Source organism: Miscanthus floridulus, chromosome 4 (genome assembly GCF_019320115.1).
Source record: "Miscanthus floridulus cultivar M001 chromosome 4, ASM1932011v1, whole genome shotgun sequence".
In the NCBI taxonomy this organism is placed as follows: domain Eukaryota; kingdom Viridiplantae; phylum Streptophyta; class Magnoliopsida; order Poales; family Poaceae; genus Miscanthus; species Miscanthus floridulus.
The window spans coordinates 3,496,838-3,520,145 of record NC_089583.1 but is presented as its reverse complement, the minus strand read 5'-3'; the positions used below and the strand labels follow the sequence as shown (position 1 = coordinate 3,520,145).

Below are 23,308 nucleotides of genomic sequence, written 5' to 3'. Positions count from 1 at the left end.
GAAAACGGCACATAGATAACTCTTATGACAATTGGCTTGCAAAGAAATGTGAAAGATCAAGCAGGATTCCAGATGGAAATTAGTATGTCATGAAACAATGGCAAAATGCATTTTTTAAATGTGAACTTGACTGACTCTGGACTACACAAATAATGAATTAACAAAGCAACCAATGATTTCACATTCATCCACTTCCTGCAACCATTTCTTTTTAGAAATTGGAATACAGTAGCCAACCTCTGCCTTGTGGATGCACAGAGCCAGCAAACTACATATGCAGCAGTTTCACGGTAAACATGTTTCAGTTCACTGTACAGATCTGTAACTATGGTAGCCATAAGCAAATGACATAGGAAAACATTAGTATCAGACTAAGTATCATACCAAGAGGAACAAAAGGGGACAAACACACTACATTGTCGTATCGCAAGGTAACATAAAGTTTTGATATAAGCCTTGACCAAATTAAGGAACACCGACATCACAACATAAATGCATGGAAAATTAATCAACCTAGCTTCAATAAATGCATGATATAAGAAACTTGTGGCAGAATAAATCTGGATACAGGATGTCTGATTCAAAAAATTCTCCACAGGAATCTAGTTAGATAGGAAGCAATAGTTAAGCTTAGGGGCAGACCCAGTGCCGGAGGCTACCACAATAGTTAAGCTTAGATTTATCCAAATATCCATTACTCCCACAAACATCCGGAAACAAATTTTGCAGAACTGAATATAGTATCACAAAAAAAAAGGCCACATGTTGCTAGAGAAATCAGAATAAAGTGCAGATATCAGCTGATGTCACACAGATAGAAAGAATTCCAGGCAACAGTAGGCTTTTGCAAGAGAAATAGTACTGCTAATTAATTTCAACACCTACATCGATCATACTACCAGAAACCTTCCCGATCTTCATTGGCTTAGCTTGCGTGTTGTTGGCTGCAGACTCAGAGAGTGCTGGAATGTTGAAGCACAAAAGCACCACTGTAGAGCTCAGCATTAGCGGTCAGAAGATCAAAAGGGTCTCTACATGAAAAATTAGATGCTATTTTGAAAGACCAAGCAGGGGATGCCCCATCAGAGGATGGACTCTTGACGACAATCACTTTACAGTCTTTACTGGCCCATATTGCAGAAGTCAGAGGCTTCAGCTTGGCATTGACAGCATCTGGTGAAGAGAAACATTTTGAGGCCACCATAACCACCATCTTCTCTAGGACCTGCGCTCTCTCAGCAATGAACTTGAGGAACGCTAGCTCACTTCTCTTACCCCGAAACTCTTGGAAGACAAATTTCTTCACATGCCTCTGGACGCAATCAATACAGCCAGCCTCCTTCCCCTTCCAGAACTTGGGATCAACCTTGCCACTGGAGTCATCATTCACTGACTGCATTCGGATCAAATCAAAGCATAGATAGGTCAGTTAACTATTGTTCTGAGTCAATAGTTACACAACTAGAACCTATTAAAACAAGCTAGCAAGCTGGCTTTGGTGCCATTAATGCTAGATGCCAAATAAACGAGATAGGGCTGGCAAGTCTTACAAAGACATGGAGCGTCTCCACGTTGGGAAAACATTTGAGAAAGCAAGGCATCATTTTGACTTCATTGCGGACTTCAAATCCCACCTCCAGAGCCAAGATCTTGACGCTTGGGACCATGGTGCTTGGGGTCATTTTAGTACCCACCTGCAATGCAAAATGTGCAATAAAAAGCACCGGAACAGAAATTTAGATCAGAACAAAAAATGGCACACTCTATTGACACAAATATACAAGCAAAAGCTGAAACTAGGACCTTGAGGATGGTGTTGCCAATCTCCAGTTCGAATCCCGGCTGGCAATGTCCCAGCATGCACAGGTTGGGTGCGTGGCCAATCTTGATCCTTGAGCATCTCTTGCCGGTTATGGCAGGTGATAACATCCACATGAGCAGCCTCTCCAGACGAGGAGCGTCCACCACAGTGATGTCCACTTGGGCAGACATCCTCACCTGCACGCACCGCAGGCTGCGGCTGATCAGCCGGACTCGAGCCTTCCCGGTCAGGTTTGTGGTGATGGTGAGGACCTCCAGGACAGGGCTCCGGTCGATTAGGAAGTGGAGGTCTCGGTCCTCGATGACGACCGTGCTGAGGACAAGCTCCTGGAGGTGGGGGAAGCGCGTGGCGCGCGGGAGCCCGACGGTGCTGGGGATCCTGCACAAGCCCAGGTGCAGGCGGGTGATGGCGGCGCAGCCGAAGAGCGCACGTGGAAGAGGGTGGTCGAGCGGCCACGGGCGGTTGATAAAGACGAGCTCTTGGACGCCCTTGGCGCCGAGGAGCTCCAGCCAGCGCTCGATCTCGGCCTGGTGCGACGCCATGTGGCAGCGGGAGAGGTGGACGCAGTGGAACGGGCCCGGGTGCGCGTCCAGGACGCGGGACACCGCGACGGCGACGGCCCTGGACAGGGCGTCTTCGCCTCCGGGCATCATGTGGTCGGCCGAGATCCAGCGCGGGAGAATGTGGGCGTCGACGACGGCGAGAGGCGCGGAGCGCCAGAGGCCGCGCCAGCGCGTGGCGAGCGCGGCGGTGCGCGCGGCGTCCTTGGCGGGGAGGCGCGACACGACGATCCGGAGCAGCGCGTCGGGGAGGAGGCTGATGCGGTCGACGCCGTCGGCTGGGGCCTGCGCGGCGACGGCGGAGGCGAGCGGCGCGGCGGGAGACACGGGTGGGTTGGGGATGGCGTCGTACGCAGCCGTGAGAAACATGGCCGCGCCCAGCATCACCGGGTCGGGAACGTCGACGTCCACGCCGTCGCGCTGGAGGTGGCTCCGCATGTTGCTCACGCTAACGCCCATGCTCGTGAGAAACTGCTGCTCCTCCATGGTCGCCGCCGCGCTGGAGCGGAGCGGAGTGGAGGGGCACAGCCACGCGTGGATTAGATCGGAGTGGCAGGGAAGTATCTAGGGTCATGCGTTGCTGGGCCAAATGTCCAAACCAACCGCTATCAGGCCCATCACGCACTGGACGATCCACAAGGCTATTTTTGTGCAAAAGCAGGCTTCATAAATTCGTCTTTTATACTGGAAACGTCTTGTTCATTCAAAAAACCATTTCGATAAGTTAGTTTAAGGGAGCAAAAAGATTAAAGAAAAACATAAGGCGATACAAGCATTAGGATCTCGTACATTTTCGCCGTGTGAAATGAACTATTGTTGTGTTAGATGTAAGAAATGAAACATAAAGCAACAGAAAACATGGTTATGGAGGTAACTTTACATCTTTAAAGATGCAGTGGCATTTTCAACGAATTTTGGAAAGAAGAATTACTTGTATTTTCAGCATTGAGTGATTAATAACCTTGTACCTTTTGTGAAAGAACTACTTGTACCTTTTAGTTGATTTTGTAATTTTTTAATAGCCAATTGTTCAGCTTCAAAAATTAAATCTAACAAATATTAACATTTACTCGTATGTTTTTATTTGAAAGCCGTCTTGGTACAACTTAGACTCGGAATTGTATTTAATATTTGAAATTATCAAAAATCAGATGACGCCACCAAATTCCACATTGGTGGTTTTAAGTTGAAAATTTTTAAAGTCCACGATCTAAGATAAAAAAAAAGTCTTTAGTCTAAACTAAAAGCTTTTGATTCTTGAGATATTTACCTGTCCCAAAGGACCACAAACACCTTAAGCACATGAGTTAGCTTTTTCAAACATTTTCAAAGCATTTTCACTTTCTTCCTAACCCCGTCACTATGTCTAATTCACATGCATATCACCAAGTGGCACTAGACAACCATAACCGCTTTAGAGTTTCCCTCTTAATATTATTACAAGAGTCTATTCTAAACCTGATCGTGCACTCTATTGCACATTGGTCGGCAAAAACAAAGTTCTATTGATATACCTTTGCCTTTAGGCTTGCTCCTAACTCCATTTCTTTCTCTTCTCTCCAAGGTTGAGGACTTGCATCATTGTCATGATAACTTTCACCATGCTCCTAGCCCTGCTCAACTCCTTGTGTGGACCTAGCTCAATCATCTCCATTGAAAACATTAGTCCACTAGTTGTCACTCAATTACTAAAACCAAAGGGCTTTCAAAGTTCATGACAAGCCTGCACTGACGTATCGAGAAGTGAACAACGTAGTCACCCTCCTTGAACAAGATTGTTCAGAACTCCTTGACCACGATTATGCACTCGTCTAGACATGGTTCACACCCAAGCACTGGATCTTCATTGTGACATCCCAAGCCTCATGCATCAGCTTCTTGCACTAGTAGAGAAACGACCTTTGATCCCACCTCGAAATTTGGCTTTAGTCCCGGTATTTTCCGTGCCTGGGAGTAGACAGACCTTTAGTCCCGGTTTGTAGCTTCAACCGGGACTAAAGGTCCCTGCCCAACGGCTACTGCGGCAGGCTTTTGCTGCAGGGGACCTTTAGTCCCGGTTGGAGCTACCAACCGGGACTAAAGGTTCACTTTTACTCCCGGTTTGTACTTCCAACCGGGAGTAAAAGTCTACTCCCGGCTGGAGGCTCCGTCCGGGACTAGAAAAGAACATTTAGTCCTAGTTTCTGTATACAATTGGGACTACAGTTCCCCTCCTATATACCCCTTGTTCCTCCCCGAGTCCAAGCCACTTCGAGCTCAGTGTTCTTGCTTCATCGCCGGCCTCTCTTCTTCGGTGATCATAAGATTTCTTCCATTCCTCCATCGATTCTTTGGTTCTAAAGGTTACCAACTTTATACTCTCATGTTTCATCGGTAGCTTATTTCATTTTGTGGACTAGATATATGTGGGTTTTTTATGGTAGATTTTTTTTTATTTGTAAGCCATTTAAGCTCAAAATCACTTTAAAGTTTGTATATTTGGATGAAGGAAGGTTAAAATAGTTATTCAAAACTAGTATTGACCTTTCATTTCTAGCATGCATAGCCCACTTCATGCTTTAGAGATATAGAGAATTTTAGAGTTTTTTTTAATTTTATTTGTTTATAAAATGAGAAATTTATATTATATTAAAAATAAGTATAGAGAGTAGATGGCAACTACTTCCGGGTCCTCAGCCTCTCATCGGGTTACAAAGCGACTGAGGCCGGACCTCTCTCTCATTGCATATGGCAAGTGTGAGGAGAAGATTGTGATGGAGTACCGGGTGAGGAAGGAGTGTCCCAACAAGGGCTGTATCTTCTACAAGTGTCCGGATCGCAATGTGAGTTATTTTGTCGCATTTGATGATTATGGTTAATTTATACTTATTTTCATGATGATTAATTTCAGTGGGATGGCACTGGATGTTTAGGCTGGTACTGAGAGAAAGAGTATGTTGAACACGTGCAAAACTCTCTTGCACAGGCGGTTACGGCGGCTGATGAGGCAGTGATTCTGCGGAAGAAGCCCATAGATGTTGAACAAACGCATGATTTGTCTATTTTAGTTGGGATTGGTCGCGAAATCCTTATGCTGCTGAAGTGCATTTTAGCTTTAGTTTTTTAGTGATAGTTGGGATTATCTACATTGTAGCGAGACTTTCATAAATTAATACCTTGTGTGGTGGCATGCATGTCGTATAATTAACTAATTATGTTCTAGGTTTTAATATGGTATGTATGTTATGTAATGCAGATGAGACGATATTGGATGTACAATGCTGATCGTCGCTCCTAAGAGTTCATTGAGGGCGTGCATTCTTTCTTACGTGTGGCCGAGGCAAACAAACGCGATGGTTTCATGTGCTGTCCATGTGTCATATGTAAGAATTTGAAGGAATATGCTAGCTCAAGGAGTCTTCATTCACACTTGTTGAAGGAATATGCTTAGCAATAGAATGCTTGTGGAAAGGTGTTGTCAAGCCGCTGGCTTGACAGGCCCTGTTACCGTCAAGCAACAAGGAGAATGTGCCACCAGTGGGAGCTGTGAGGGGTGCACCAAAGAGGAGCCTGACAATTTAAACATGCTTAAATTTACAGAAAGATTCAGTAGTCAATAAGGCCAGTTAAATCTAAATTTATTGTTCTCCCTTTTACTTAATGTTATCCCTTTCAATATTGGCAGTGATTTAGATTTTGTGGCAAATTTAGCTTTATGTTGAGAAAATCTTGTTCGTGGACGCTACTATTTGGTGGGCGCTGGATATGCGCTGGACACTGGCTACTTGGCTCCATTCAAAAATACAAGGTACCATCTGGATGATTTTAGGGGTGTAGACATGGACACATTATCTAGACAAGAGAAATTTAACTTCACTCATTCAAGCCTGCATAATGTCGTTGAAAGGTCATTTGGGGTTCTCAAAGCCCGTTGGCACATATTGAATGGAGTACCGTTCTATCATAGGGAAAAGCAAAAGATGATTATTATGTCATGCTTTGTATTGCACAATTTTTTACGCAATCATGAGATTGGAGTTGGTTCGCCTACATACCCACCGTCGGATTGGGTTCAGATCAATGCTAATTCCACCATGTCATTAGTGAGGGAGTACATATATGTGGCTCTCTAGGGGCAATGATGCAACAAAGGTAATTTGTGTCATCCCATGTATTTGTGCCATTCATAAAGACTGGGTTATGCTGCTGAAGGGTCGAGATGGCGACTAGAGGGGGGGTGAATAGTCTTTTCTAAAACTTAAACGCGTCGGCTAACCGATACAAATGCGGAATTTAAACTAACGGTCTAGCCAAGACTACACCCCACTATATATGTTCACTAGCACCTTGCAAAGATAACAATTATGCAACAAAGGTGCCGGGCTAGCTAGAGCTCTCCTAAACAATTCTAGGAGCAAGGTTACACAAACATATGTCACTAGTACTTTAAGCAACAAGGGAGCTCCTACACATGCTAGTAAGCAAAAGCACAAAGAAAACTAAGCTCACTAGCAATGCTCAATAATAAGGCAACCAATGCCTAATTAGAGAGCGCAAATACTTAGCTACACAAACTAAGCAATGTGACTAACAAGGTTACTAAAACCAAATTAGCCACGCAAGGGAGCTACTTCTATGCTACACAAGCAAGAAGGTAATTAGCAAGCTACATAAGCTATCTAATTACAAGAGCAACTACACAAGCTTAATATGTATAAAAGTAATGGCAAGCTTGTGTAATGGGGATGCAAACCAATGGGAAGAATAAGGTTGACACGATGATTTTTCTCCCGAGGTTTACGTGTTTGCCAACACGCTAGTTCCCGTTGTGTCGACCGCTCACTTGGTGGTTCGGCGGCTAATTAGCATCACTCGCTAAGCCCGCACGTCGGGCGCCGCAAGAACCTACCCCTTGAGTGAGGGTAGCTCAATGACACGCTTTACTAGAGTTGCTCTTCGCGGCTCCCGCGGGGCGAGCACAATGCCCCTCACAAGCACTTCTCTAGAGCGCCGCACAAGCTTCTTGCGCGCTTCGACGAAGACCACCACCAAGCCGTCTAGGAGGTGGCAACCTCCAAGAGTAACAAGCACCACCGGCTTGCAACTCGATCACCTAGTGCCACTCGATGCAACCTCACGATGCAATCGCACTAGAATCGCTCACGCACACAATCGGATGATCACTATCAAGTATATGTGTGATGGAGGGCTCCCAAATACTCACAAGCATGGACACTAAGTCCCTTGAGGTGCTCAGCACCAGCCATGACCGAAGGCCACTTCTATTTATAGCCCCAAGGGCTAAACTAGCCGTTACCCCTTCACTGGGCAACGGTCGGGCCGACCAGACACTCCGGTCGTGTTGACCGGACGCTGGACCTCAGCGTCCGGTCGCTCGCAGACGACCACGTGTCCCGATTCCAACGGTCACTTGACCTGACTGGACGCAGCAACTTCAACTGACCGGACGCTGGACCCCCAGCGTCCGGTCGTTTCCAGTAAGCTCCCAAGCATGACCGGACGCGTCCGATCGAACGCGATCGGACGCAGCCAGCGTCCGATCACACTCCAGCTTCTGCTACACTCCACGTCAGCGCGACCGGACGTAGCCTGCCAACATCCGGTGCATTCAGATCCAGCGTCCGGTCAGTTGACCGACGCCAGCATCTTCTCCATTCTCTTCACCCTTGCTCAAGTGTGCTAACCACAAGAATTTGCATCCGGCGCAATAGAAAATAGGCATTCCATTTTCGCGAAAGCGCCGAATCCCGCCAACCCAAACCCATCTCAACCCTGCAAACACCACTTCCTTTGTAAATGTGCCAACACCACCAAGTGTACACCACCATGTGTATATGTGTTAGCATTTTCACAATCATTTCCCAAAGGATGTTAGCCACTCAACTTGCCACCCCACTCGATCCTAGCGACAATGCAAAGTTAGATCACTCGAGTGGCACTAGATGACCAATATGCAAACAAGTTTGCCCCTCTTGATAGTACGGCCATCTATCCTAAACCCGGTCATAAACTTCTCTACACACCTATGACCGGTGAAATGAAATGCCCTAGGTTATACCTTTGCCTTGCGCATTCCATTCCATCTCCTTCAATGTCGATGCAACACATGCACCAACACGATCAACAATGATATGATCCACTTCATATCATCACATGATCATATTGGTTCATTGATCTTAACTCTACTTGCTCTTCACCGTTGCCATCGTCCATCGGCGCCAAGTCTTGCTCAAGCTTCACCGCCACGCGGTCCATCACTCCAAAGCCTTTGACTTGCCCTTCACGCTTGCAACCGGTCCATCAAGCCAAGTCTTGTCTTGATCTTCTCCACCTTGATCACATGACTCAATGTCATGTCTCATGTGCATTTAAGCTCCTTCATCATCACATGTGTGAGCTTTGTAACATCTCCAAGCCATTTTCACCTTCATGGCATATGTTGCTCACACACATGTACCTGTGGACTAATCACCTGTGTATCTCACATAAACACAATTAGTCCACCTAGGTTGTCACTCAATTACCAAAACCAAACAAGGACCTTTCAGCTGCCCTTAGTGGCCATTAATATAGGATGGGTTCTTCTTTTGTTTTAGGTTGCCCAGGAGACACTTGTGGTGCTGCATAGGCTACTTTGCAAAGGTGATCCTCATTCTGTGAATAGTTTCCTTTTTGGCTGTGTAGTTGCATTTTGTACACTTTCGGTGTTTCATGGTTTAATTAATTCGATTCGAATGCATGTCTAAAGAGGGGGTTAAAGGTTTAGTTACCAGTGTTGATAGGTGGTGCATTATTCGTGGTTCTTGTATATGTTACTTTTCAACATGAGGCAGCGCCCATTTAACTATCAACTATGTTGTGTTTGTGAGTGTGAATATTCTCCTGTTTGTTGCATTGATACGAATTTGGGTGAAATGAAGTCTATTAAAAGAAGTGGAAAATATGGGTGCTTTGTTTTGCCAAATCTTTGTTATCATTGACGTACCCAAGTGGACTGTTAACCTTTACTTTATCAATGTATCATCTTTGAGTGTACCAGCTCTTTTGTTTTTTGCCACTGTCATGTTTGTTTGCCATTGTGACTTTACTCAATGTAATATGTTTTTGTCCATAATTATATAAAATTATCCTAGCATTTCTTGTACATAATGGTAATTCATATAAAAAGTAATTACATTTCTGGGATTTTGCTCTCTTCGTCCTTAGGGCATTACTGAGTACAGACAGGCATGTGTTTATCCACGCATGTTCATTGTATCATAGTTCAGTGGGTGGAATATGCTGCTACATCCAAAGGAATTATCTCGTCCTTGAGAAAACAAGTCTGTCTAAATGCAAGGTTGTTTTGAGTTGTTTTTTTGGCACCACGGTAAATTAGATGCATGTTTGACTTAGTTTTCGACCAATCCTACCTTGGCTTTGGCAGTGGTAGCCATTAATTGAAACATTGTAGTTTGTGTTTGCATGTGTGTTTTTTTTTGCTATATTACAATGACCTGAATCTGCTGAACATAATTAGCATCTTTTCATGGACATGTTAAAGGTTTTGTTTATTGTTCCCATGTTAAAGTTTGGAAATTATACCGCTACTTGCTAAGCATACATTGTTCATGAAATATAAGATGTAAACCATTTGTGGCAATTGCATAGGTTGGGTCACAAAGCAGTGATAATGCATTGCTCAGTTCTTCGACAAACACCTTTGCAATCATAATGCATTGCTCAGTTCTTTCCTTGCAACCAATTGAGCATCTTGTTTGTGCCATGCATCTTGATCGGTTAACACGTCGTGCTCATGGATTCTTGTTTTACTCCTGATTTCCTTCAGGCCATGGTTCCTGCAAGTTCTCTATCTCGTTGGAATGTTGATTGCCTGCCTTGGAGGACAGAGGTGGCAAGAAGACGGAATTCGAGTCTTCATTTTTGTGAAACCTGCAGTCTATATGATTTGTGAGCAAGAATTGTAATTTGAATTGTTGTGTGTAATTTGAACTATTGTATAAGTGCTTGCAGGCATCAGTTATGTGTAATGAACTTGTAATGGATTAGCTTCTAATGAACTGTTAGTAGCCCCCAAGTTGACTGTTATTCAAGATGTTGTATTTTTATTTGAATGGATGCTGGGTTTGGCGCCATTGAATGGAAGAGCTGTTGGCGCCATTTTTTTTTTTTTTTGCCTGGGCTGGATGTGCTGTTGGCGCCATGTGTTTGAAATGAGCTGGGTGTGCTGTTGGCTGCATGTGTACTGGCTGGTTTTCCCTGTGCCAGCTGGTTTCCGGCACCAGCCGGTTCATACCAGCCGAACACCCTGTACGTGAGATTCAGACTGCCACCACAGTACTGGGTTGAGTGGAGATAGTGGGTCCCTCCCTCTTGAGCTTACAGCAAAACCTCCATAGCCATCCATTCGATTCATAGCGAAAGTGAGTTTCAGCTATCCTTGTGGTGACGGCACTAAAGGTGTTTTTGCTATTCTCTCCGCGTGAGGAATCATTTCACATCATTCACTGCTAAGGGTTTGGCAGTCAGAGAACAGTGGGTGGGTCCCTCCCTCTTGAACTTACGACAAAACCATAAGCAAATGGTCTTTCCCTGTAACTCAATCTCTGATGAACTGAAATTGTCGTGAGTCTTTGTTCTCAACTGATCTATTTGTTGGGGTCTAATAACGATGGGAAAATTCCATATAAAGTGCATAGTTACTTTGTCAGGTTTATACATGCTACCTCTTCATAGTCAAAAGCCAAAAGGAAGAAATTGAGATAGCTAAACCAAGTAAACCATTTGCTGTGAAGCACAACCAAATAGGTTGACATTTTGGATGGTACTAAAGATGCACGCCTAGATATTTCTAGTGGTGTTTTTTTTTCCTCTTGGGATTGACAGATCCTGACATGACAAAATCACGGAAGAAAGATCTTTTGAAAAAGCTGTAAGGTCGACCAAATTAAACACACCATCAACGTAAGGCATAAGAGCATCTCTAGCAACGCTACCTAAAATAGACTCATACTTTTCTGTTTAGGTAGCCAACCATCAGGATAATACCAAGTTTTTGATGTTTTCTCCGGCAGCACTATCTAAAACAAAGCCACCCAAATCCATTATAGGAGAGAATGACATATATGACCCATAGTCATCCTCTCTTTCTCCATCACAAACGAACTCGGATGAACTCGGCCAGCCAACTCGTGACAGGGAGGTGTGTCGGCGGTGTCGGGAGATCCGCCTGGGCAAGGCCACCGCGTCGCCTTGGGCAGAGCTACGCCCCCACTAGGAGAGGTCTGCCCATGCTGAATAGACGAGAGCCGGTGGCGGGAGGCAGCGCACGCAAGGAGGCAGGGCCCACACGCCCCCGCACCGGCGAAGAGCCAAGAACGGCCAGGGCTGCCACGCCGGGGAAACATCAAGCCGTGAGGGCCAGCTGCGCCGAACAAGGGAGAGGTGGCGTCGACAACAGCAGGAGGTTGTCGCTCGGCAGATCCATCGCGTCGGGTAGGGTAGACCATGTGCCGTTGGATCAAGTTCACAGGAACCGGATGCCAGCCATCAAATTTGGTTTAGATAAGAATTATTTCCTCCGTTCCAAATTGTAAGACGTTTTAGCTTTTCTAAGACGTTTTAACTTTTCTAGATTCATAACTTTTTGCTATGCACCTAGATATATATTATGTCTAGATGCATTGTAAAAGCTCTGAATCTAGAAATGCCAAAATATCTTATAATTTGGGACGGAGAAAGTATATGAGAACATGTTCCTCTAATAGAAAATGAGAATATTTTAGCACCCACTAATAATTGGGGAAAATAATATACAGGAAAACATGTCATACTTATAGCGCTAGGATTGAGTTACTACAGTGCATCTGTCAAAACAAATATTAAGGGTAAAATTCAGGTGAATTATTCAGCAATACATACAAGACAAGCTTAACAGCAGGTCAGCATTCTACATCAAACTCATGCTGTGATCTAACTGAAACAACACATTCCCATACGATAAATCAATACAATGCTCTGAAACCAGAAGCCCACAACTCAGCTGAAACCATGAGGATAGCTGCAAGGCCTGACCGTTAAAAGCATGACGTTAATTAACAACAGAAACATCTGTGATCCTGTATCAGTAATAAAAAAAAGATAGATGTCACTATGATGCAAACTGTCAAATATGAGGAACATGCAACTGCAAAATAGAATAGAGATAATAAGTTTCAAATCTGTTAACTTTGATATAAACATAACAAAGAATCCATACTTACAGAGGATCTAAAGAAGAAGATACACTACAACAAAGTGACTTCTGATGAATGACTCATGGCCCGGACCAAGCAGTATGCTATCGTCAGGGGAAAAAAACATTTATCTACACTGGAAGAGAACTTGTTAGATCACTGTGGTCAGCCTTCAGACCAACTCGGACCGCTCAGCATGTAACAAGGCCTCAAGTTCTTCTCTCCGTTTCTCCAGCTCCTGAAACACCATACAGATTGAGGAAAAGCGGAAAGATGAGCTGGCAGTGATGGTGTACACAACACAGATTATGCCTGTACCATTTAGGCTGTACCCTTAACATCAAAACTAAGCAGTGATTTTGGCAATACACTATCCAATAGACAGTGCCTGGCTATGAACAACAAAAGAATAGTCGTCTATAGCCTCATTTTCCTTTTTGCAGGCTGTCTGGCTGTGTATACTTTCTTTTAGAAAACAGAAGCAGTTCCCTGGTGAACACATACTTTACTTGATGCCATATGGCTCGGTAATACTTATAACATAGTATTCTAAATTAAACAAAGATAAACACTGCAAAACAGGGTGATCAGCTGTTTTGAGGGGATAAAGGGGGCACCATCTTTATATAAGTCAGGTTTTTATATTTCTAACGAGCTACAATTGGTTTTAAGCTACAGCTACAGATTCTCCTGAACTATCCATGGGAAGCAAAACAAGCAGGACTGCAGGAAAAGAATAATCTTATGGCAGTCACTAAAAGTGGAGTAACTGAACTACTGAAGATCAAACTAAGCCACACTGAGTAAGTTTAGTTACAAGCTGCAGAAAGGGGGTCTTACAGACTGAAAGACAATGGGCCAAAACACAGAAATATCCAATCACTGGATTTCATGCTATCACATTTAAAAGTATGAATACTTACCTGCAGATCCTTGATTGCTTGATCCCGTGATGTCGCTTTCTGCTGCCTAGAACGTTTTAGGACACCAATGCACAATATCCCCTACATATTCAAAGTTTTCCAGTTAACTACATTTGTGACGATGCAATAAAAGAAGGCAATGTTGACAATTTGTTTCATAACATCATAAGATCATACTGCGGTATGAACCTATGATAGACACAGCTGGTAGGGACTTCATGAATAATCATGATAATATTTTGGGGAGTGTTTGTATTAAAATTTTTAGCCTGTGCTACAAGCATTCAACAGGTTCATAATGCTATGCAGCCTGTGAAATCAGGTTGGGTAGTAACTGTACTACTTTTCCCCAACAAAGATGACTGAAAATTATAAATGCATCAATGTCCTAAGAGCTTTAATGTTTAGCCATTTTACATTGTTATGCCCAAACTTTCAGAATTATTAATGCAGTTACAGTCTTTCAACACATGAACATCCAAAATTTTCTATTACCGAGATCACATAGACAGCTCCACATGCAAGAAGCATGTAGCTAGCAATCTCCTGGAGCAAAATCAGATCATTCCTTTCAATACTTGGGTATGCCTTCGTCATGACAGCAACACTGCCAGGAACGAAAAAAAGGGTGGAAATCAACAGAGGAATAGGAATGTGAACAATTCAGCATGTGCAAGAACAAATCTCAGTATTCTTGACACTTCTTGCAGGCAAGGAATTTAAAATCTAAAATGCTCATGATCTCAACAGTTATGCAGCTGCATGTAATTGACACAAGTACTTGGTGCACGTAATGTGAATGTGGAGAGGTCAATCCGGTTAACAGAAGCTAGATAACAAGAGTATTGCTCTGAGCTTATGGTCCGGACACTGGATTGCCAAAATTTTCCATCCCAGTATTGTCAAACATCGAACCAAGTGTGTACATGTAACATTATTCTTTCATTTGTAATCACCCAGGTCGAAAACTATGTTATGTTTCGAAAACCTAGAATTAAAGGAGAGACATTTCATGGTTCAGGAAAAACCAAGATGATATTGCACATTCGATTAACCAGAAAAGTATTCTCACAACAGCGCACGCTAACAATGATAGGAGAGGTCTGAACATGTGAGGATAATAATGCATCCACAGAAGAATGAAACTGACATTGATATAGCACTTACATGGCATAAGAGTGATGAAATACTGTATGAATGTTGGAATTGCTCACAACTGACATTAACACAGAACTAGCCTTAATACCAAACTAATGTATGTATGAAGATCATTGTTGCTCATCAAATCTTGGTCCAGGTTTATGGAGAAACCAAGTTTTTGGTTGATATTGGAAGCAAATAAATTTTTATTTCACAAAACAACTAAACTGAACAATACAAATCAATGCCTCACTGTCACATCTGTAACTTTCTCTGATGCCTATTTTGTTGTATTACTTGCCAAAGAAAAAAGGATAACAAACACTTCCTATATTTGGATGAGCACCAAGCATAAGTGGTTTACTCAATTGTGCATTGAAATGAATATACACAGATTGATTGCCGAGTTTTGGAAACAAAATTAGAGGAAACAGAAACATATGGTCATAAAGAATACTTACAAGATCTGGAGCATTCCCCGTGCAGGCCAGTATTCAAATATCTGATCACATAACAATTAAAGGCATCACTAAATCAACGAGGCAGTAAAATCAAGAAAATACTAAGCTAGCCTCACTAATTTGCAGAACCTAAGGACCAAAATGCATTTATTGACTGAAACAGTAAAAAGCCGATTATGAAAACATCATAACAGAAGAAACTGCTACCTAATAAACTTATAAAAATTATCTTTCCTGGTAAACACAACTTTTTTTTTGATAAATGGTAAACACAATAGTTGCCTAAAATCTTGTGAAACGCTGGGCATCCGTATGCTCCTTGACACGAAGCAAATAATATTATCGTAAGCATGACATGGAAACTGAACCAAAACGAATCCTATGTTGCACTACACATAGAAATCAGACATGTGCAGCATCTCAAATAGGATAGTGCAAATGTTAACTGACTAAAGATTTATAAATTAACCAAAATGATTGGAAATGTTTTATATGAAACACAGTAATTAGGGCGGGCCTGGTGCAAGCGGCAGAGTCTTACCGCCTGTGACCGGAAGGTCCCAGGTTCGAGTCGCGGTCTCCTCGCATTGCACAGGCGAGGGTAAGGCTTGCCACTGACACCCTTCCCCAGGCCCCGCACAGAGCGGGAGCTCTCTGCACTGGGTACGCCCCTTTTTACAGTAATTAGGCAAACAGAGTAGCAAACTACTAGAAACCTCCCTACAGTGGTGCAGTCTACCAAGTGCCCCGATTGACTAAATTGTGTAGAATTGTACATCACCTAACATTTCAAAATCAATCAGATAGCGACCAATCAGGCTCCAATTGACAACTCATATCAAATGAACGGAAATGTTCATATCAAACACAGTAACGAGAGAAGCAGAGTAGCATACTAAGCTCACTGCTTTAGTGCAGTCTACCAGTACCAAGTGCCTGACTAAATTGTGTAGAATTGTATACATCACCTAAAGTTCCACAATCAGTCAGATAGCAACCAAGCAGGCTGCAATTGAATAATCCTGTCGTGTCGGTAACAACACCACAACGAATTCGCGGTATCTCACAATCCAAATCAAGCCAGCGGTAGGTTGTACGGCGGAGACAGAAAGCGGAGCAACCAACCAACCTTCCAGAAGCGGATGATGAAGCCCCACTCGGTCTCGAGGACGGCGACGAAGAGCGAGAAGACGACGGCGTAGCACCGGAATATGCCCCCGAATATCTGCGGAGGGGCAATTCAACAAACGAATCAGCAGCCCCCAGGGCGGGCGGGCGACGACGAGGAGAAGGGGAAAGTAGCACTGGGGCGTGCGGGCCACGCACGTCGGAGCCGGCGCGGAAGGACTGGACGGCGGAGACGACGTTGACGGCGACGCAGAGCAGCGCGGTGGCGGCCGTGACGACGCTGAAGCAGCCGCAGACGATGAGGATCGGGTCGGAGCCGGCGCGCACGGGCCGGCCCTGCCGCTGCCGTGGCGTGTGCGCGTCCCCGCCTCCGCTGGCATGCGGCGAGGAGGTGGAGGTGGAGGAGGAGGGCCCGGCCCCCGGCGACGACGCGGAGGAGGCCGCATTCGCCATGGGCTAGGGTTTGGACGCTTCCGGTGGGCTTGGATTCGGTGAGCCCAACACGGGACGGCGAGTGGCGTGGGGGGAATCGACGGGGAGGGTGGGGGCCGTGGCAGCCGCGGCGCATAAAGGGCAGCGGAGGAGAACGAAGCGTTTTTGCCGTGGACCGCGCGCACGGACGGAGACGGGCTGGCTGGGTGGCTGGAGCTTGCGGTGCTGGTGGACCTGGTGCAGGGGAGTGAGAGAATGTGAGGGCGTGGGGCCAGACGTTGGACACGTGAGGAGGTGAGGTGGAGTGGGGAGAGCCGATGGGAGCTCGCCTCGTGGCCACTGCACGAGCGCTAATGCCTGTTGGTACAAGGTATCAGAGGGTGTTTAGTTGGGTGAATTTTGGATTTTAGGCTACTGTAGCACTTTTGTTTTTATTTGGCAATTAGTGTTTAATCATGGTCTAATTAGGCTTAAAACGTTCGTCTCATGATTGAAAGCATCTAGGCCCCTAGTAGGGTTTCGGTAATTAATGACAATACAATATTACTATAACTAACGTGTGTTTTGCAGAGGCAATTAAGTGAGGTCATGGTAATGGAGATCGATTGGGCAATCGAGTTGGTCATGCCCCTACGATGAAAATCGTTTCGGTTTTCAAAGGATGGACGACAAGGTTAAGTATGACTACTTCTAAGTGTCGATTGGAGTTGGAGAGACACTTAGATTAGTTTAGGACTTTGTTTTTCCTTTGGTCGTACTATTAAGGGGGTATGGACGGGTAGCTTGATCTAGTTGAGTCTAGTGAGTTAGGTGTGGTGCACACTTGTTTAAAACTAGCTCTAGGTAGCTCCTATGAAGCCGTTTGATCTCATGGAGCAAACTTCATTCACAAATGATCGAGAGTTGGAAGTGAATGAGGGTCAAATACTGACCGGACGTTGGCTCCGGTGCGACCGGACGCTGGCCGCAGGGTCCGGTCAGTTCATTTGACCGAGGAGAACAAGTCTGGTGTGACCGGACGCTGAAAGGTCAATGTGACCGAACGCTGAGGGCCAGCGTCCGGTCGACTCCAGTAAGGGTCCAGACTTGAGAAAGTGTGACCGGACGCGTCCGGTCAATACTGACCGGACCCTGAGTATCCAACGTCCGGTCGAGTACAGTAAGCATCCAAGAGCGACCGGACGCGTCCGGTCATTACTGACCGGACCCTGACAGCGTTCGGTCATCACTTGAAAACTGTTGCGTGGGTTGAACTGACCGGAGCGTCCGGTCAGCATGACCGGAGCGTCCGGTCACCCCGCAGAAGCTCATAACGGTTCGTTTTTCAGGCTGCCTTATAAATAGAAGCTCCACTCGTGTGTGGAGGTACTTTTGCTTATTTCAACAGCTGAGAAACAAGTTTGTGAGTGCCAAGAAGAGCAAGGTCCTAGTGAGGTGTTTGTGATTTGAGAATCCAAGAGTGAAACCTCATTAGTGAATCAAGAGTAGACAAGTGTGCATCCATCTTCACATTAGGCTTCGCATGGTCAAGTGAGAGTTCGTGCTTGTTACTCTTGGTGATCGCCATCACCTAGACGGCTTGGTGGTGATTGGGAGCTTGGTGTTCACCCGGCGGAGCTTGTGGGTGACCCAACTCAAGTTGTGAGCGGCTTTGGGTGATTTGCCGCGACGGAGTGTCGAAGAATCAACCCGTAGAGAGCACTTGATCCTTGCGCGGATCAAGGGGGAGCTACACCCTTGCGCGGGTGCTTCAACGAGGACTAGTGAGGAGTGGCGACTCTCCGATACCTCGGTAAAACATCGCCGCGTTTCTCTCTCCATTTACTTTGAGCATTTACTTTAAGTATTTACTTTGAGCAATTTAATACTTGTCTTTACATTCATAGAATTGTCATGCTAGAGTAAGTTTGGAACATAGGTTGCAAGTCTTTTGTGCGTTAATTTGATAGAAACACTTTTCTAGGCACAAGGGGTTAATTGGGCTATCCGTAGGATTTGATTATTGCAAGAAAATTTAGAATTAGCCCAATTCACCCCCTCTCTTGGGCATCTTGATCCTTTCAATTGGTATCAGAGTCTCGTACTCATGTTTTTAAGCTTAACCGCTTAGAGTAAGATGTCTCATGGGGATGGACCTCCTTCTATCTTCGAGGGGGATGATTTTCCATATTGGAAAATTCGCATGGAGGCATACCTAGAAGCTCTAGACGTTGGAATACTTAGAGCCGCCTCTCAAGGGTTCCCAACACCTAAGAATCCCGCATAACTTCAAGGCGATGAAGTGAACTATGAAAAATGGAATGCAAAGGCTCGCAACACCATCTTTAGAGGTCTTTGCAAAGATGTGTTCAACCGCGTAAGGAACCATAAAGACGCACATGCACTATGGTCGGACGTTTGTGCGCTCCATGAGGGAACTAAGAGTGAGCGTGAGAAACGCTATCATCTTGTGATTAAAAAGCTAAATTCATTTGAGATGCTTCTCAAAGAATGTGCTAATGAGATGTATTCACGTTTGAATGTTCTTGTAGAGAAAGTCAATGGGCTTGGACTTACTCAAATGTCGTCATCCGACGTTGTGAGAAAGATCTTAAGTGTCATCCCCATTGACAAATATGGCCATATTGTGACCGTGCTACACCAATATGATCTTTCTACCGCTACACCGACACAAATCTTGAGAAAGATCAATGCTCATGAGATGTACATGCACATCACCCCACAAGATGGCTCATCCTCTACAAAGAAAAAAGAGAAGGACTTAGCATTCAAAGCTAGCCAAGATAAGGACAAATCAAGACTTGAGTATGAGAGCTCAAATGATGAAGATGATGAAGAAAGCCTTACTCTCATGGTGAAGAAGACCGCCAAGATGCTAAAAAGGCTAAACAAGAGTGGCATCAAGTTTGACGGCAAGAAGAAGAAGTTCTTCACTAGCTCAAGAAGAAAGCCAATCTCCGAGATGGATTGCTACAATTATGGCGAACTTGGACATCTAGCTCATCAATGTACAAAGCCCAAGAAAGACAAGTTCAAGAATAAGAACAAGGGCAAGAAAGATGACTCAAGCAATGAAGATGAAGATGAGAAGAAAAAGAACAAGCCATACAAGAAGAGAGATGGCAAAAAGAGGGACTTCTACAAGAAGAAGAAAGGTGGAAAGGCCTACATTGTCGGTGATTGGCTCATGGACATAGATTCATCAAGTGGATCATCCGATGAAGATAGTGACGATGAAAAGGCGGCCGCCATTGCTATTGATCTGGTATCTTCACCGCCACCATCGCTATCATCCTCTACACACCTATGCTTTATGGCCAAAGGTGAACGCAAGGTAACTAAAAGTGATGATAGTAGTGATGATGAACATGCTAGTGATGATGATAGCGATAGCGATGATGATGACTCACCTACATATGATGATCTTGTCAAAATATTAAGAAAATACACTAAGATCATTAGAAAGAGTAGAGCTACAAATGAAAAGCTTGATGCTAAAAATGATTCACTCTTAGCTAAGTGTGATACATTGGAAAAGACTAATGATGAGCTTTGAGAAACTAATGATGCTATATCATCCAAACTCAAGGAGCTCAAATTCTCCAAGAAAGAGCTTAAAGACAAATATGATAAACTTGAGTGGGTGCACAATGAACTCATCACTAGCCACAACAAGCTAAAAGATGAATACACTACTCTTAAGATCAATCATGATACTCTTGTTATTGCTCAAGAATTTTTACCAAATGAGCCACATGATGCTACTAACCATATTGTCAAGATTGATATAGCTACTTCATGTGATGATTTAATTGATGAAAGCATTGAGCATAGATCTAGTAGCAAAGGCAAGTAAGTGGTTGAGTGTAATGACTATGATGAGTATGTCAAGCTCAAGAGTGACAATGAGAAGCTCATGAAAGATCTTGAAGAGATGAAAAATCACAACACCATTGTGCTAGAAACTCTTGATCATGACAAAGAGTTGATCCTTGAGAATGAGAAGCTCAAAGAAGAAAACAAGAAACTCAAGGAAGAGAAGAACAATGATATTCTCAAGGAAGAGAACAAGAAGCTCAAGATGAAGAAAGAGCATCTCAAGGTGGGATTAAGCAAGTTTGCTAGAGGCAAGCATCTTCAAAGTGAGCTACTCATGAATACCGTCATGAAGATGGATAGAAGTGGCATTGGATATATGGCAAGTGTAGAGAAGAAGAAGGCCCAAGCTCAAAATCAACAATCAAAGCCAAAGCCAAAGCCAAAGAGATGTTTTGAGTGTGGACAAGAAGGCCACTTTGCTCATGAGTGTCAAACTCCACCACCACAACCCTTGCCCAAGCATGCTAGACCCTTTGCTTTCAATACTCACTACATGCTTAGAAAAGATTCTAGTGGAAAGATGAAAGTCATGTTCTTAGGACCCCCCAACAAAAGTAGGCCTAAGAAGATTTGGGTGGCTAAGTCACTTGTTGAGAAGGTGAAGGGCCCTCAATAAGTTTGGATTCCTAAAGTTTGAATCTCATGTGTGTAGGTGAACTACAAGACCGGTGGAAGTCATTGGGTTATTGATAGTGGTTGCACTCAACATATGACCGGTGATCCTCGTATGTTCACCTCACTAGATGAAGAGGTAGATGGACAAGAGAAAATAATATTTGGAGATAATTCAAAAGGCAAGGTTAAAGGATTGGGCAAAGTGGCAATATCAAATGATCATTCCATCTCCAATGTGCTCTATGTTGCTTCATTAAGCTTCAACTTGCTATCCGTTGGGCAATTGTATGATCTTGGCTTTCAATGCTTATTCACCGAGAAGGAAGTTGTTGTATCCAAGGTAGATGACAATCAAGTGATATTCAATAGATTTAGATACAACAACTTATATCTAGTTGACTTCACCTCCGAAGATGCAAACTTGAAGACTTGCCTATTCACCAAAACAACACTTGGGTGGCTATGGCATAGAAGACTTGCTCATGTTGGGATGAGCTCACTCAAGAAGCTTATGAAGAATGATTTGGTGAGAGGGTTGAAGGATATGAAGTTTGAGAAGGACAAGCTTTGTAGTGCATGTTAAGCCGACAAGCAAGTTGCAAACACTCATCCAACTAAAGTTTTCATGTCAACCACAAGAGTGCTAGAACTCCTACACATGGATTTATTTGGACCAACAACATACAAGAGTTTGGGAGGAAATCTCTATTGTCTTGTGATTGTGGATGACTATTCAAGGTATACATGGGTGTTCTTTCTTCATGACAAATCTGAAGTTGCATCTTGCTTGAAGAAGTTTGCCAAGAGAGCTCAAAATGAATTTGAAGTGAAGCTCAAGAAGATTAGAAGTGACAATGGGAAAGAATTTGACAACACAAATATTGAATCCTATTGTAATGAAGTTGGAATCAAACATGAAGTCTCCGCAACCTATACTCCTCAACAAAATGGTGTAGTTGAGAGGAAGAACCGGACTTTGATCACTCTTGCAGGGACAATGCTAGATGAGTACAACACCCCCGAAGCTCTATGGGCGGAAGCAATCAACACCGCATGTTATGCATCCAACCGCCTATTTCTTCAAAAGTTCCTTGTTAAGACACCTTATGAGTTGCTCAATGGGAAGAAGCCGGACGTCTCCTTCTTTAGGGTGTTTGGTTGCAAATGCTATATCTACAAGAAGTGGCAACACCTAGGGAAGTTTCAAAGATGTTGTGATATATGTTTTCTTATTGGTTACTCATTGAAGTCCAAAGTATATAGAGTATTTAATCATGCAACCAGCTTGGTTGAAGAAACATATGATGTGGAATTTGATGAATCTAACGGCTCCCAAGGAGCACATGAGAATCTTGATGATGTAGGTGATGAACCATTGAGGGAGGCTATGAAAAATATTCCGGTAGGAGACATCAAGCCAAAAGATGATGAAGATGATATACAAGTCATTAACCAACCTTCTTCATCAAGTGTGCCACAAGATGGTGAAAAAGATGGGAGAGTAGAAAATGAAGATACTCATATCTCCCATGAGCAAATGGTGGTACAAGCACAAGATGTTGATGCTCCACAACCTCCTCCTCAAGTGGTCAATAAAAGAAATACACCTCTCCTATAAGATCATCCACAAGATCTTATCATAGGGAGTCCATCAAAGGGTGTAATGACTCGATCTCAAAAACTTACTTCATTTATTGCCCATCACTCTTTTGTCTCTTGCTATGAGCCTACAAAGGTAGAAGAAGCTCTTAAAGATCCGGATTGGATCAATGCCATGCATAAAGAGTTGAACAACTTCACTCGCAATGAAGTTTGGACTCTTAAAGAGCGACCAAAAGGTGCAAGAGTCATTGGAACGAAGTGGGTGTTCCGCAACAAGCAAGATAATCAAGGTGTTGTTGTGAGGAACAAGGCAAGACTAGTTGCAAAAGGGTTCTCTCAAGTTGAAGGTTTGGATTTTGGAGAGACCTTTGCACCGGTTGCAAGATTAGAAGCCATCCGTATCCTTCTTGTATATGCATCACATTATGAAATGAAACTATATCTAATGGATGTGAAAAGTGCCTTTTTAAATGGTTTTATTAATGAACTAGTCTATGTTGATCAACCTCCC

The 23,308-nt window shown here is 43.9% G+C and overlaps 2 protein-coding genes across 2 annotated transcripts; both read right to left on the bottom strand.

Moving 5' to 3' along the window:
* Positions 1–563: 563 nt before the first annotated feature.
* On the bottom strand, positions 564–2,907 carry LOC136550810 (putative F-box/FBD/LRR-repeat protein At4g00315). The gene is made up of 3 exons (XM_066542396.1): positions 1,804–2,907; positions 1,551–1,694; positions 564–1,393 (listed from the first exon to the last, which is right to left on the bottom strand). The coding sequence occupies exons 1-3, from the start codon at positions 2,866–2,868 to the stop codon at positions 953–955; spliced, it is 1,650 nt and encodes a 549-aa protein (XP_066398493.1). The 5' UTR covers positions 2,869–2,907; the 3' UTR covers positions 564–952.
* Positions 2,908–12,247: 9,340 nt separating this feature from the next.
* LOC136550809 (uncharacterized) lies at positions 12,248–17,002 on the bottom strand. Its single transcript, XM_066542395.1, has 7 exons — positions 16,468–17,002; positions 16,271–16,366; positions 15,142–15,182; positions 14,036–14,147; positions 13,541–13,621; positions 12,645–12,855; positions 12,248–12,500 (listed from the first exon to the last, which is right to left on the bottom strand). Exons 1-6 carry the CDS (start codon positions 16,720–16,722, stop codon positions 12,790–12,792), a joined length of 651 nt encoding a protein of 216 aa, XP_066398492.1. The 5' UTR covers positions 16,723–17,002; the 3' UTR covers positions 12,248–12,500; positions 12,645–12,789.
* Positions 17,003–23,308: the final 6,306 nt, after the last annotated feature.

Excerpts from the sequence above, each read along its gene's own strand:
- LOC136550809 (XM_066542395.1), bottom strand. The coding sequence starts at position 16,722 with ATGGCGAATGCGGCCTCCTCCGCGTCGTCGCCGGGGGCCGGGCCCTCC. Across the intron at positions 14,148-15,141 it reads CGGGGAATGCTCCAGATCTT|TGTTGCTGTCATGACGAAGG; the intron begins GTAAGTATTCTT and ends CGTTCCTGGCAG. Across the intron at positions 12,856-13,540 it reads AAGCAATCAAGGATCTGCAG|GAGCTGGAGAAACGGAGAGA; the intron begins GTAAGTATTCAT and ends ATGGTGTTTCAG.
- LOC136550810 (XM_066542396.1), bottom strand. The coding sequence starts at position 2,868 with ATGGAGGAGCAGCAGTTTCTCACGAGCATGGGCGTTAGCGTGAGCAAC. Across the intron at positions 1,695-1,803 it reads TTGGCAACACCATCCTCAAG|GTGGGTACTAAAATGACCCC; the intron begins GTCCTAGTTTCA and ends TTTGCATTGCAG. Across the intron at positions 1,394-1,550 it reads TGGAGACGCTCCATGTCTTT|TCAGTGAATGATGACTCCAG; the intron begins GTAAGACTTGCC and ends ATCCGAATGCAG.